Source organism: Embiotoca jacksoni, unplaced genomic scaffold (assembly GCF_022577435.1).
Source record: "Embiotoca jacksoni isolate LCO1_2020_lvr unplaced genomic scaffold, fEmbJac1.0.p SCAF_82, whole genome shotgun sequence".
In the NCBI taxonomy this organism is placed as follows: Eukaryota; Metazoa; Chordata; class Actinopteri; family Embiotocidae; genus Embiotoca; species Embiotoca jacksoni.
The window spans coordinates 816,781-831,845 of NW_027185439.1; the positions used below are offsets into that span (position 1 = coordinate 816,781).

Below are 15,065 nucleotides of genomic sequence, written 5' to 3' on the forward strand. Positions count from 1 at the left end.
GCGACAAACGGCATATTTTAGTGGAGTCGCGAGTGGGCGTGGCCTAATGGCTCACTAGCGCCCCCTAAAGAGATGTCCCGGCGGCCACATGTACCGACAGGCACGAGATTCGGTGGACGTGTGTCACTGAGATGTACAAAAAGCATGTCGTCCAAAAAGTGAACCAAAAATTACTTGAGAGTCACTTTTTGCTATAATATGACTTTAAAAGATAGTCATGACAAATGGTGGGGGGGGGGGGTCAAACCCCAAACCTTCTGGCTGAGAGGCAGCAGTGCTAACCACTGACCCATCAACCTTCCCAGGAGTTAGGCAGCATTGTGACAAATCTTTGGCTCACTGCAACCTATAACTCCACCGTCCACAAATATTCATTCAAATGCGACCAAAATTGCCGCAGACATTCTTTGGATCGTAGATATACGTGTTTTCAAGGAGGTCTGCAGTGATATTAAATATCTTCCTGTAATGTGTTATGGATGCAAAACTTTTTTTAATTTCTCCAAACGTTTCAACTTCACTAAAGGTTGAATCACCATCAACAGCTGGAATCTGAACTATTAATATCAACCTTGGTGAAGGAGAATCTTTTACCTGTTGAGTTAACCAGACTGAGTTTGAGTCTCTGAAACTCTTCGTCCTGGTTCACGGAGGGCGAGACCTCCTGAGGAGAGTCCGTCTAAAGGTCAGACACACTGATACCAAACAAAGGTCAACAATACAAAACAAACCTAATACCAAAACTAACAGGTGTCTTTAAATCTTCTTGGATTTGTCTGAACTACCACAAACTTTATCCCCCAAAATCCCACAAATACATTTTAATTCTATGGTATGACTTTTTTTTTCTTCTATATTTCAGTGTGACAGTGGTCACCCACGACCCGCTGGACCCGCCGGACCCCCGACCCACCGGACCCCCGACCCGCCGGACCCCCGACCCACCGGACCCCCGACCCGCTGGACCCGCCGGACCCCCGACCCACCGGACCCCCGACCCGCCGGACCCGCCGGACCCCCAACCTGCAGCGTGCGAGAGCTGCATATCACTGCTTCACAATTATTATTATTATTTGAATTATGAATTTTTATTGTTACAGAAACACAATAATTTTTAGTTTGTTTACTGATCGATCGATCGATCACTCCAACAGTCAGTGATGATTTCAACTGATTCTTACTTGAGTCAATATTCTAATAAAGTCAGAAAAGATCTGAATATTCAAACTAAAAATAAGAAAAATAAAATACATTATGAAATTAAATATCTGTAAATATTTTCACTTTTTCAGCCAGAAAAAACACAAAAATGTTTCTTTTAAATGAACAATTTAATGTTCGTTTCGAAAACTGTAAAAAAAAAAAAAAAAAAGTGTAACATTTATTTCTTAATTTTATTTTGTTCTTAAATCATTATTTTTATTTAATGAATCAAAAGCACGAGACACAAAGTCAATAATTAAGTCAAACATCATAGTTTGTTTTTAAACTTTTATTTAAACTTTTAAATCTTCGTTATTGATCGGTGCTGATCGGTTTCTGTTTCTTTACATGTTAGTTTTCTGTTTTCTTTAGTGGTTTTAAATATTTGAAGTAATTTTAAAATAACAAATGAAGACTCGACTGATATACGTCTTTTATAAACCGATGTTTCCTCGTCATAAATATATTAATATCGGCTTTGAACACTTTCTAAAAAAAGTAAAACGTTAGTAAATCATAAAGAGATGCATTAGAAATAGTTTTTATTTATTTATAGTTATTTAAAATGATGAACCTCCAGTGAGGTCCAGTGTTTCAGAGCTCTGATGTCCGTGTGGACATTCGCTGCATACAAAAGGAGAATATTAAAGTTTTTATTGGTTAAGTTGAAGACTCCTCATTCACTTCCTGTTTTCAGATGAACCCTCGCCGGGTGTTAGCGGGGCGTCCTCCCATCGGTCGGTCTCTGCGGAAGTCCAATCGAGGTCGTCTGTCGGGATCTGGGGGCGGGCCGATGATGTCGTGGCGGGGGCGGGGCAGCAGGTCGTGGGGGAGGCCCGGCACCGGGTGGACGGAGGGGAGGGCGGGGAAGGGGCGGAAAGGGGGAACGGGGGGGACGTGGTGGAGGCCCGGTCTGTGGTCGTACTCGCCGCCGATGATCCCCGGCACCGGGTGGACGTGGGGGAGGGCGGGGAAGATGGGGGGGTCGTCGGGGAGGGCGGGGAAGGGGCGGAAGGGGGGGAAGGGGAAGTCACGGCGGCGGTACGGGGGGAAGACCTCATGCGGCGCTCGTCGGACTGTGATGCGTGTCCTGTACGCCGTTTTATAAACCTGGAGGGAAACATGCAACACGGAAACAAACATTCATTCATTCATTCTTTTATTCATTCATTCATTCATTCATTTATTTATTTATTCATTTATGTGGCAGCAATACGTCATCAATCCAAATGGTTCTTTTAATAATTTTTTTGTAAAACAGCAGAAACAGATTTTCTAATCAATTTTAAAATGATTTTTATCCTTGAAACTGCAGATCATCAATAAAATCCTTCATCATAAAAACAATCAGCAGATTTATGGATCAGAAGAAGAACTGATGAAGTTTCTCACCTCTTTCCAGTCGGTGTCTCTGGATCTTCTGCATTCTGTAACTGAACAACAAACAACAACAAACAACAACAGGAAGTTCATAAATCATCAAACATGAAAACGAGTCTCTGGGAGGTTAACGGTGTATAAAAGTGTTTTCCGCGTCGTGTCTCGTGGCCTCACATCTGAAGTCGCGGCGGAAAAGGTGTCTCCATAGCGACGAGTCGGCCGTAGCGGCGTTGAAGTGGCGGCTGACGAACGACAGCTGGAGAACCGACTGAACGTCCAGCAGGCGGACGATCCGGAGGAGGAGCTCCGGAGGAAGAGCCGGCAGGCCGAACGCCACCGGCAGCGCCATCGCTGGAGGAGGGAGCAGTTATATCACCTTCATCATTGTTTAATAACATCTATTATTGTTTAATAACATCTATTATTGTTTAATAACATCTATTATTGTTTAATAACATCTATTATTGTTTAATAACATCTATTATTGTTTAATAACATCTATTATTGTTTAATAACATCTATTATTGTTTAATAACATCTATTATTGTTTAATAACATCTATTATTGTTTATTACAGTTTTATTACCTGTACAACAACTATGATGAATAAAATGTCAGATTTCATATCTGCTTATTTCAAACACTGAAAATTGAACCAAACTGCTGCAGAAAACAATTTGATTGTTAGTTTCTTCCAGAATAATTCTAATAATAATAATAATAATAATAATAATAATAATAATAATAATAATTCACTTTGTTCAGACTTTTTAAAACGCAAACAGCTTCATCAGAATCAGGTTTAATGAGTTGATGTTGAACCGACCGTCTCTGGCGACAGCGATCAGCGGATACGCCAGCTGGTCTTTGAAGACCCGTGACAGTTTCCGGAGGTCCTTGAAGGCAGCAGCGGCACTTTCTCCTGAAACACACACACACACACACACACACACACACACACACACACACACACACACACACACACACACACACACACCTGTTTTACAACGACGGCCAGGCGGCGAAGGAGCGGGGCGAGCGAGCGAGCGAGCGCGACTCTACCTGGCCACTCGTTGGTCACGTAGCTGGACGCCTTCAGACGAAGGTTACGAACCGCGGTGACCGTTTCTGCCACCTTCAGTGTTGCTGTGGAGACGAGAGGAGAGGAGAGGAGGAGGAGAGGAGGAGGAGAAGAGAGGAGAGGAGGAGGAGGAGGAGAGGAGAGGAGGAGGAGAGGAGAGGAGAAGAGAAGAGAGGAGGAGGAGGAGGAGAGGAGAGGAGGAGGAGAGGAGGAGGAGAGGAGAGGAGAAGAGAGGAGGAGGAGGAGAGGAGAGGAGAGTAGGAGAGGAGAGGAGGAGAGGAGAGGTTAGCAGGACTTAAAGGAGAGTTGTGCTGTGGAGAGCCTGTACTTACTGTTGATGACCAGCAGGCGGCCCATGCTCACGCCCACCACCGAGGCCACGCTGTCGTCACACAGAGGGTGTGTGTACTGCAGCTTGTAGACTCCGCCCACTGACCTCCAGCCGGCCGGCATCTCTCCGCCCTTCAGCTCGCCGCCCTGCAAACACAAACGTTCCCGCTGACTGACGGACGGACGGGTCGCCGGGCGGGAAGCGTCTCGGCTCTCCGCCGTCTCACCTGAGGACTGAAGCCCGTCTCCAGCATCAGCAGGTGTCCGGCCACCATGACGCCGTCGTCGGGGCTGCAGATGTGAGCGGCGTGGTAGAGCAGCTCCAGGGACAGCGGGGCCTCGCCGGCCGCCGCCTCGCTGCACAGCATCGGCTCCCGGACGGGCGGCGACGCTTCGGGCTCGCGGGCCTCCTCCGACCGGGCCGGAGGGAGACCGGCGGTGGTGACGGCGCCGCCGCCGTCGCTGTTCATCTGTTTCAGAAGGAAACTGTCAGGATCCGTCAAACCGATCGATGAGTTCAGTCTGTTCCCGCTGCGGATGACCTACGACCTCTCACCTGGCCGGTAGTCTGCCGCCTCTGCTCCCGATCGGTCGAGCCGTCGGTCGTCGCGTTGCCGGTCGAGTCTTCGGCGGCGGCCGCCGCGGGAGTCGGCATGACGACGCAGATCAGGTCTCCGGATACGATGCCGTCGGACGCCAGACTCTGACCGCGGTCGGTCAGCGGCGTCGAGCCGTTCAGGAACAGACTGAAGTTGGTGTCGCCGCTGAAACACAAACAGGAAGTGGACTTGCCGAGTCACCGCTTTTATTCTTTGAACAACAGGAAGTAAAAATATGACACGTGACGTGTCCGCAGAACAAAGAATTCTGATTGGCTGGTTTGGTTCTGAAATGTTGCCGAGTCGTGGCGAAGGCGGCAAATTCAATCTGACAGGAAGTGATCGGAACGTAACTATAACGTAACTTCAAGCTAAAATAAATAAAGTCAGAAAACCTCGGCTGCGTGTCAGAGAGGATGTTGGGAAAATAACGGTGTCTGACCTGAGCCCATGAGCAGACAGCAGCGTGTCCTTGACGTGATCCGACAGCTCCTTCAGACTCGGTTCTGCTCCCGATAACTCCACCTTCCTGGTCTGACGGTGGATCCGAACTCGCAGCTTCATGCTGTGGATGAAGACCCCGACCCTCATCATCATGATGTCACTCTGTTTATCTGCTGTACTTCAGCATCATGTTCACCATCAGCTCTTTATTGTGTCTTAATGGATTCAAATGTTTCACGATGGACAGCTTCCAGAATCTTTACACCAAACTCCATTCACTTTTTATCAATTTATAGTCAAATCTATCCACATATTTTGACACTGTGCTAATAAAAATAATGATAAAAAAGGGATATCGTCCACATATATTCAGCCATGTCACAACACGGATGTTAAACCTTCATCTGTATGTCAGCGAACAAGAACTTTTAACAGCACACTTTAAAGCTGTGACACATTTTTACTAAAAACTGAAGAAAAGTCGATGGAGTCTGGTGTAGAGCTGCTCACCTTAAAGCCTTTGATTACTGACGTTTTCTTATAAACTAACAGTTTTATTTTATACTTTTATTCTGCTGGTATTAAACTACACCTAATTTAAGTACTAAATCCCAAAGTACTAAATCACAAACAAATTTAAGTTTTGATGAGTCATTAACGTTTTTATGTCCCAAACTGTTATTCAATATTTAAACAATTCAGAATCAAACTGACATAATTAGTTTGACGTTAACGTTAAAAACGTGACGTTTGAACAACATTTCAACGGAAAAACCGACAGAAATAAATGTAATAAAACAGAAACGTTTCGTTTTCGTTTCAGCAGCCTGAACGTTGAACAGCTGCTGCGGAACACTGAAGCTCGTTAGCTCCTGTTAACTAACCACTAACTAACTAACCAGGTTAGTTAGTCGGTTTAACTTGTGTTTTTTAGTCCTGACAGGATTCAGAGCTCCGGAGACGAACATAAAACCACTCACATGATGAACTGACGTGCTGCTGTCCGCCACACTTCATCTTGTTCCTCTGTAAAAACAAACCGGACTGTTAGCGTCCAACTCAGCACAAACTGCTTCCGGCTTCCGTTTTCAAAATAAAACTCCTCCGAATACGACGATTCATAAACAAAACATTCAAAAAGAAATAAATCCTCTGGAGTTAAAGGCCTTTTTTTATGAGATGGTTTAATTTCAGGCCTTCATGGTGAACTCTCTTCAGGGATATCTATGTCTATATCTATTTTTTTTTTTAAATTTAATTTAACTTTCTTTATTAATTGACTAATCATTGTTTGATTTCAGCTTTATTTATAAAATAATATTTTATTGCAAACATGCAAAAAAAAAACTGCTGCACATAGAAAAATTACAACAGCACACAAAAATAAAAATAAAAAATAAAATGTAGGTGTTTATCCCAAAGTTAGTATTTATACATTCATGGATGGAAAACATGAAAAGAACTACGTAGCATCATCCAGAAAATACGTCCACCTCTAAATCAATGGTGAATCATTATTCACCATTGATTTAGGAAGAAATTAATTGATTTAAATCTAAAATTTGAAAATCTCGAGAAAAATGAATGTTTGATGACGTTCTCACGTCAAACAGGTTTGAAGGCCAGTCAGAAGACTTCCGGTTTTATTGAGGACATCTTTGTCAAACTTGACAAAACATATGAAACTACAATTACGGCAACTGAGCAGTTTAATGCTGCGCGATGACTCAGAGATATTTAAAAATACTAAACATTACACAAATACATATTTAACATCGCGTGCTTTGGAAATTTTAAGTTGTAATTGGTACACTTCATATTCGGCACTTTTCTTTATTTTAATGCGTCATTCAAAATTAACCATCGCGTTTTCCTGTACGGGCTTCCGTAGTGCCGTGGCTGTAGGTGACGTCACATAGCCGGTGAAGCGCAGCGTTAAAAGTGTGAAATCTTTCGTCTGCGACGTTTCTGCTGCTCAACAATGAGCCGAAGTTACAACGACGAGCTGCAGTTCCTGGAAAAACTGTCCGGGAACAGCTGGAGGATCAAGAAGGGCTTCGTGCCCAACATGCAGGTGAGGCGCTAACGAGCTGCTAACGTGGCTAGTTAGCCGCTAGTTAGCCGCTAGTTAGCCGCTAGTTAGCCGCTAGTTAGCCGCTAGTTAGCCGCTAGTTAGCCACCGAGCTCCCAGTTGACCGGTCAGTTAGCCCACGTGGTTCTGGTTCTGTGGGTTTAACCGGACCGAAGAGACCAGAACGCGTTTAATGTGGCCATAATAAGAGCAGAACCTGACACCGGAACCAGCCTTTAACGGAGCTGAGTCAGGCTGAAGTATCGATCAGATGGCAGCCGGATCGATCGATCAGTGACGTAGTAAATAAATAAAGCCAAGAAACGTCACATTATTATTTATTATTATTATTATTATTTTAATTTATTCACACTTGACTTTTAAATTAACGTTTCTTTTCGTGTAATGAGACATAACATCAATATTTATCTCATGTTACTTTTAACTTAATTGATCTCATCTTTCTGATATTATCTTTTTATTTGTTTAAAATGATCTTTTAACATGAATTAATCTTATTGGGTAACTTTTCACTTAAATGTTTTCTTTAGTATTATACAACTTAACTTTTTAAAACATGACTTTTAATTGATTGTATTTTAACTCCTAATATAAAACACTTGTCTTTTATCTTTTAATATAAATTAATTTATCTTGACTTCTATTAGAACTTCTCTTTTATCATATTTCTTTCAGGTCGAAGGAATCTTCTACGTCAACGAACCTCTGGAGAAGCTGATGTTCGAAGAGCTTCGTAACGCCTGTCGGGGAGGAGGTGAGATGAACTTTGACCTCTGACCTCGTCCCAACACCTCGACCCCTCCTCTGATTCGTCTGTCCGTTCTTGTCCTTCAGGTATCGGCGGATTCCTTCCCGCCATGAAACAGATCGGGAATGTGGCGGCGCTGCCCGGGATCATCCACGTGAGTTTAACGATGATTAGTGGACGATGTTGTTGAGCGGTTGAACTCACCGTCGGTCCTCCGCAGAGATCCATCGGCCTCCCGGACGTCCACTCTGGTTACGGCTTCGCCATCGGAAACATGGCGGCCTTCGACATGAACAACCCAGACGCGGTCGTGTCGCCGGGTAAGAAACGCTCCTCTGCCACATATTTACTGAGACGATCAGAACACCTTTTAATGTGTTTGTGGTGCGTTCAGGGACCACCGTCATGTTGAGAAACCAGAAATCAGCTGTCCACATTCTTGTGGTCGTTCGTGTCGTATCACGGAGAAGCAGGAAGAAGAAATCCTGCGGATGAAAACAAGTGGACGGAGTTCCACTAAAATTCGATGAAAAATGAATGTAGTCTGGTGGAGCGATTCCAGTTTTAACAACTGCTGTTTGTGCGTCCGTGAAAATATGAATAAATATATAATATTATATAAATCATCAACTTTCTCACAGAATGTTATTTGATTCCTAAAATATTTGATTTACTTTCCTGTCAATCAACTTATTGATTAACAGACTAGTTTTGGATTTCTTGTCGGTAACCGTTGGATACGATCTCGGCTTGAATCTGTGTTTCCCGTCCGTGTTCAGGCGGCGTTGGTTTCGACATCAACTGCGGCGTCCGCCTGCTGAGGACGAACCTGGACGAGCGAGACGTCCAGCCGGTGAAGGAGCAGCTCGCCCAGTCGCTGTTCGACCACATCCCGGTGGGCGTCGGCTCCAAGGGGGTCATCCCCATGGGGGCCAAGTAAGGGGGGAGGTTAAGGGGGAGGCCACAGCAGGGACACCTGTCCCACCTGTTTCCCACCTGTTTTAAATGTGCCACCTTTTTCACCTGTCTCACCTGTGTCTCACCTGTTTTAAATGTCCCACCTGTGCGTCCCCAGGGACCTGGAGGAGGCCCTTGAGATGGGGGTGGACTGGTCTCTGAGGGAGGGCTACGCGTGGGCCGAGGACAAGGAGCACTGTGAGGAGTACGGCCGGATGCTGCAGGCCGACCCCAACAAGGTGTCGTCCAAGGCCAAGAAGAGAGGCCTGCCGCAGGTATCCGGTAGCCCCGCCCCCCACACCCGTAGTCACACCTGTCCATGAACAACATTCATCAGCGTCACACGTTGACGCGTCGACAGATTTTCGTTAAAGTCGTGGAGTCCGGTTTCCTGTGGAGGTGGGCGGGGCTTCGTGTCCTCAGCTCCGCCTCTCGCTCCTCTTGACTTTGTCCTCTGAAAGTGAGCCGTGTGTCGTTGTGCGCTGCAGCTGGGAACTCTGGGAGCAGGAAACCACTACGCTGAGATCCAGGTGGTGGACGAGATCTACAACGACTACGCCGCCAAGAAGATGGGCATCGACCACAAGGGCCAGGTGTGTGTGATGATCCACAGCGGCAGCCGGGGGCTCGGCCACCAGGTGGCCACAGGTACCGACCGACGAGCTCTTTATAGAACTTCTAAAGATTATTAAATGTAAAACGTAAATAAAAACCACGGTTTGTTGTTGACAGACGCGCTGGTCGCCATGGAGAAGGCGATGAAGCGGGACAAGATCACGGTGAACGACCGGCAGCTGGCCTGCGCCCGCATCACCTCCCAGGAGGGTCAGGACTACCTGAAGGGGATGGCGGCCGCCGGGAACTACGCCTGGGTCAACCGCTCCTCCATGACCTTCCTCACCCGACAGGTACGCTCACCTGAGCATCTCGACGGGGTCAACGGGGTCAGCTGACTCAATCAGAATCAATCAGCTCCAGAAACGTCACAAGTGTTTGTAGTGACGCCGCTTTACCTGCTGAACAAGTCCTAACGAGTCAATCAAGTCCTAACGAGTCAATCAAGTCCTAACGAGACAATCAAGTCCTAACGAGTCCTAACGAGTCAATCAAGTCCTAACGAGACAATCAAGTCCTAACGAGTCAATCAAGTCCTAACGAGTCAAGTCCTGATAAATGAATTTCATTCAAGTTGATTACGGAGTAAAGAGTGAACTAAGACTCGATGAGTCAGTTCTTAGTGAGTCCAGATGTTTAAGACCAGACGAGTTGAGAAGATGAGGCCTCAAAGATAGAATCAACTTCTTCGGCCTCAGAAGGTCAATTAAGACCCGATAAGTTGATAAATACCAGATGAGACTGACGGAAAACTAAAAACAGACAAATTCTCAGGCAACTTCTGAACTGTGTTTCTCTGGTTCATCCACTTCCTGTTTCTTCTGCGTTGAGCCCGTCCGGTACGTCACCACGTCATCGTGTGTTTCAGGCGTTCTCCAAAGTGTTCGCCACGACGCCGGACGACCTCGACATGCACGTCATCTACGACGTGTCTCACAACATCGCCAAGGTGGAGGAGCACATGGTGGACGGGAAGCAGAGGACGCTGCTGGTCCACCGCAAAGGATCCACCCGGGCCTTCCCGCCGCACCACCCGCTCATCCCCGTCGACTACCAGGTACCGGTACCGGCGCCGCTCGGACCAGCCGGTCTCGCGCGTGAAGCCCGGCGGGACGTCTGAACGTGTTGCGGTTTGTTTCTCAGCTCACAGGTCAGCCGGTTCTGATCGGAGGGACGATGGGAACCTGCAGCTACGTCCTGACGGGGACGGAGCAGGGCATGACGGAGACGTTCGGGACCACCTGTCACGGAGCGGTACGGGTCGCACGATCGATGATGTCACTCACCGCGAGCTCGTCCGGACTTCCTGTTTTGTTTCACCTCGTTAAACCTCTTCCTGTCTCCTTTCAGGGTCGCGCGCTGTCTCGAGCGAAGTCCCGCCGGAACCTGGACTTCCAGGACGTCCTGGACAAGCTGGCCGACAAAGGCATCGCCATCCGGGTGGCGTCGCCCAAACTGGTGATGGAGGAGGTGAACCGGCCCGGCCACCATCTTTGAGTTCAGATCCACAGACGCGATTCGCCGATTAATTAAAACTCCCGTCTCGGTTTTTGTTTCTTTGTTTTTTTTTCAGGCTCCCGAATCGTACAAAAACGTGACGGACGTCGTCAACACGTGTCACGACGCCGGAATCAGCAAGAAGGCGATCAAGCTGAGGCCGATCGCCGTGATCAAAGGCTGAATCACCGGACTGATCACCACGAGGCGAAGGACGATGAGGCGAGGAAACAAGGACTTCACTTTCTTTTCTTTCAGGAGAACGACATGAATTTATGTTGAAGAGATTTCAAATCAGATTTTTATGTTGATGCCAAATCTGTGATCCAAATAAAGACGATCACTGAAATCTGAATTTTATATTTTCACATCACAGAACAAATAGTTTTTAATTCACTAATTAACTTCCAAATTCAACACTTCCTGCTAAAGTTTCAAATTAAAAGAAGATTTATGCCATTTGGGTCTCTTCAGGGCTTTTAATGTGAAACATTTTGCGCAGGAAGTGTTGAATATTTACTGACAGCAGCTTCACAATCAAAAACTAATCATTTAGTTTCTCTTATTATTACATGTCAATTTCAGCAAAATATTCATTAATATTGTTGATTTAAAAGATGTCACCCAGCTTCAATGTGGATTTGTACGGAGTCCCACAGGTCAAAATTCTCACCACGACCCCTTGAATGTGTGTTTTTTTTTTTAAGACTACTTTTGTACGATTGTAATATTTCTCTTCTTCCCTTCTGGCCTCTGAAAGAATCGTGAAGTAACGCAAAAGTAGTCCGAAACAAAAAAGCTGGCCGTGGCACCTCGGGGACTCCATGCAGTTCTACTGAGGAGAGGGAATTCAGTTTTATTTGTTGTACTTTAAATTGTATTTTCTTGTGTGCAGATGCATGACATTTTTTTTATTTATTGTTATAAATGAATGTACATTTTTTTGGAGTAATTGTTTGGTCAGTTGAACATCGGTAAATTATGAAAATCGGTCGTCTCAGCAGCCTCAAAATGTGAGAGCAACACTCAGAAAATGTTATTTACAGTAAAGACAAGTGCAGCAATTTTTTTTTTAAAGTTTCTTAAATTTGTCTGATTAACTTATCAATTATTCATTAGCTTAAAAGCAATACTGTTAAATCAATACACTGTTAAAAAAATAAAAGTAAACCTGATTTACTAAAGTGAGCTTGTTTCAACTGGTGATAAAATACAGAATATTTTGCATTTCATTGCTCACATTCATTTTATTTGTCCTTAAAAACATGAAACTACTTCTGAATCCGCAACGCTGAACAAACTAAACAACAAATCCAACAGGAAGGAAGACGATTAGTAAACATTTTATTGGTTCTAAGAGATGTTCAAACAAGAAGGTTCATCAATAAAAATAAATCAACACGTTTTACCATCAATGAATTCATTTGGCAGCTTTTCAGGTCCGCTGATTTAAATGAAAATAAAATCGATCGCAGGCTGCAGAAACCTGAATATTCATCAATAAACATCTAAAGAGGCTAAATGTCCCTTCAGCTGAAAACACTGGTTTCTGCTTCGGTGGGTTCACGGACGTAAACGTTCGGAGGCAGAGCGTGAATACGACGGCGGTACGAAGAGGAAACAACCACCAACATCTGGAGGGTTTGTGACGGTTCATCAGACTTTAACGACAGATGTGTACGGAGTCCAAACTGGGTCAACACTGAGGGAACGGCAATATTTAGGAGAAAAAACACGTTTCTTTCTTCGTGAGATGTTCGGATAAATATAAATCTTCGTCGAGCCGAGATTGTCAGCAAGAAATAGTTCGTCATTTTTATCTTTACAGTCATTTTAAATCAGTGAGCTCTTGAAGTGTTAGCAGGTATTTTATTTGACCTTCGTACGGAGCTAGGCTAGCTGTTTCCCTCTGCTTCCAGTCTGTATGCTAAGCTAAGCTAATGACTAAACACACTCGAGGCCGATATCATCTGAACATCTAACGATGACAAAAAGACAATTTTACAAAATACTTTACAGAAAAAGCAACTTGCAATTCTACAGAAGCCAACTTCTGCCATGTAAAGAAAAAAATTATGAAAAGTTTCCTCAAGTTGAATTACCATGAACATAAAAATGTTTGGTAACTATATTTTATTTTACTGGCAGTAATGGGCTTCCACACGCAGCTGCGTCCGGGCCGGTTTTATGTACGTTTAATTTAAGAAATAGTTTCAAAGGTCCAGTGAGATATTTTTTTGGGGGGCAAAGCTATTTATTTATTGTCTTTATAATCAAGAAGATGGATATTAGTTAAATCTTTGTGCATCCAGTACAAAGACGTGTTTAGCTTAGCTTAGCACAAAGACTGGAAGCAGGGGGGACTGTTAGCATAGCTTAGCACAAAGACTGGAAGCAGGGGGAACTGTTAGCATAGCTTAGCACAAAGACTGGAAGCAGGGGAAATGCTAAGAAAAGGTTAATTATCTTGGATGTTTTCTTGGCTACTAGCGATCAGTTTTCCCTCTGATTCTAGTCTTTATGCTAAGCTAGGCTAAGCAACTCTGCAGTCAGAAATATAACGAATAACCATTTTTTTATGACTGTAGACAAAACCATCGAGTATTTTTAATTTGAATGAAACCGTTCATGCTACGATTTTGTAACGCTAGCTAAATATGTCAACATCTAAGCTCAAGTTCCCCGACCGCTAAAAAATCTGAACTCTTATCGCCATGAAATTAGCATTGTGCTAATATTGAATTAGCTCGCATGCTAACAATTTTTTGCAAAAAAATCAAGCTCAAGTTCAATTTTGGTTTTGTTGCTTCAGAAGAGCTCGTTTTAATAAACGCCATTTAAATGATCACCGGGGAAGTTTGAGGACTAATTTCAATCTGACATGTTGCAGTTTGACAAATTATTTATTATCAATTTAATTGTTAAAGTTACGAGTCTGGAGATATTTTATCAAATTGTTTTGTCAACAAATCCCATCTAATCATAACATTTGCTAAAAATACACTGAACAGCTGTTTCAGTAAATAAATGAGCTTTTTTAAAAAATTATTATAAAACAAATGATTTTTTTTTTTTAATATGTATGTTGATTTTGGTAGAAAACAAAGTTCAGCCACTAAAAAAAATTAATTTGGTTTTCAACCTTTTAACGGGATCCGTTGACGACAAAATAAAATAAACTCCAGACTGATGCTTTACATCAGATTTATTCTGATTATTTTGCCTTCACGACCACATTTAATTTAAGGAGAGCAACATTCAGGCACTTTTATTTTGCAGAGGTTTTTCAAAGGCAACATTTTAAGGAAAATATAGGAAATTTAAAGCCAAAAAAAGAAACTGAAGGCAAATAAACCGAATTACATGGAAATGCCATGAACTTATTTAAATGGCGTCGGCAAGACAACAGGAAGGGGCGGAGTCACAACATCCGGAGGTTTAAAGTTTCTGTACAGAGTCGACGGTTAAAACGTGTTTCTACGGTCGGATGTCGTCGCCTCACTGATTGTTGTTGCAGGACAGTTTTAAACGTTTGGCAGCTCCTTCACAGTATCACTCGTTGCATAATCAATCAACCGATCAATCAATCGATCAACCGATCAATCAATCGATCAATCGATCAATCGATCAATCATCCTGAATTGTCACAAAACGTCACTTCAATATAAAATTCATCGAGTTGCTTCTGTAGATGGGAAAATTAATGTTTTTTTTAAATGAGCTGTACATGAACAAATTCATGTGTTTCTACGGAAGCCCATAAACGCCAAGAAATGAAACATGGAATGAAAAAAATTTAAAATGTCTAAATTATGAGAATTACAAGGTCAAAAAATTTAACGAGAATTGGTGAAAAATTACAATTTAGTCTAAATTAAAAGATAATAAGTCAAAGTCAAATGTTAAACTTAAAATATCACAATTAGAATTTTAATTTTACTGAATAAATTTTTACATTCAAGTCACAATAATGAGTCGAGTCAAAACTACAAAGTAAAGTCAACAATATCAAATTAAAATCATTATAAATAAAAAACAAAAAGTTAAAGTTAAAACTGATAACTTCAAATTATGACTTTTTAGTCCTAAATTAATTGTTCAGAAGAACAAGAACAAGGA

At 43.4% G+C, this 15,065-nt stretch overlaps 2 protein-coding genes across 2 annotated transcripts; one reads left to right on the plus strand and one right to left on the minus strand.

Moving 5' to 3' along the window:
* Positions 1–1,728: 1,728 nt before the first annotated feature.
* fbxo7 (F-box protein 7) lies at positions 1,729–6,114 on the minus strand. The gene is made up of 10 exons (XM_069139378.1): positions 6,018–6,114; positions 5,036–5,158; positions 4,551–4,758; positions 4,222–4,464; positions 3,997–4,141; positions 3,646–3,729; positions 3,410–3,505; positions 2,758–2,934; positions 2,596–2,636; positions 1,729–2,313 (listed from the first exon to the last, which is right to left on the minus strand). The coding sequence occupies exons 2-10, from the start codon at positions 5,155–5,157 to the stop codon at positions 1,897–1,899; spliced, it is 1,533 nt and encodes a 510-aa protein (XP_068995479.1). The 5' UTR covers position 5,158; positions 6,018–6,114; the 3' UTR covers positions 1,729–1,896.
* Positions 6,115–6,841: 727 nt separating this feature from the next.
* rtcb (RNA 2',3'-cyclic phosphate and 5'-OH ligase) lies at positions 6,842–12,134 on the plus strand. Its single transcript, XM_069139356.1, has 12 exons — positions 6,842–7,111; positions 7,805–7,883; positions 7,964–8,031; positions 8,098–8,197; positions 8,657–8,813; positions 8,953–9,109; positions 9,323–9,482; positions 9,567–9,742; positions 10,318–10,506; positions 10,593–10,703; positions 10,800–10,919; positions 11,023–12,134. Exons 1-12 carry the CDS (start codon positions 7,019–7,021, stop codon positions 11,128–11,130), a joined length of 1,518 nt encoding a protein of 505 aa, XP_068995457.1. The 5' UTR covers positions 6,842–7,018; the 3' UTR covers positions 11,131–12,134.
* The last annotated feature ends 2,931 nt before the right edge of the window (positions 12,135–15,065 follow it).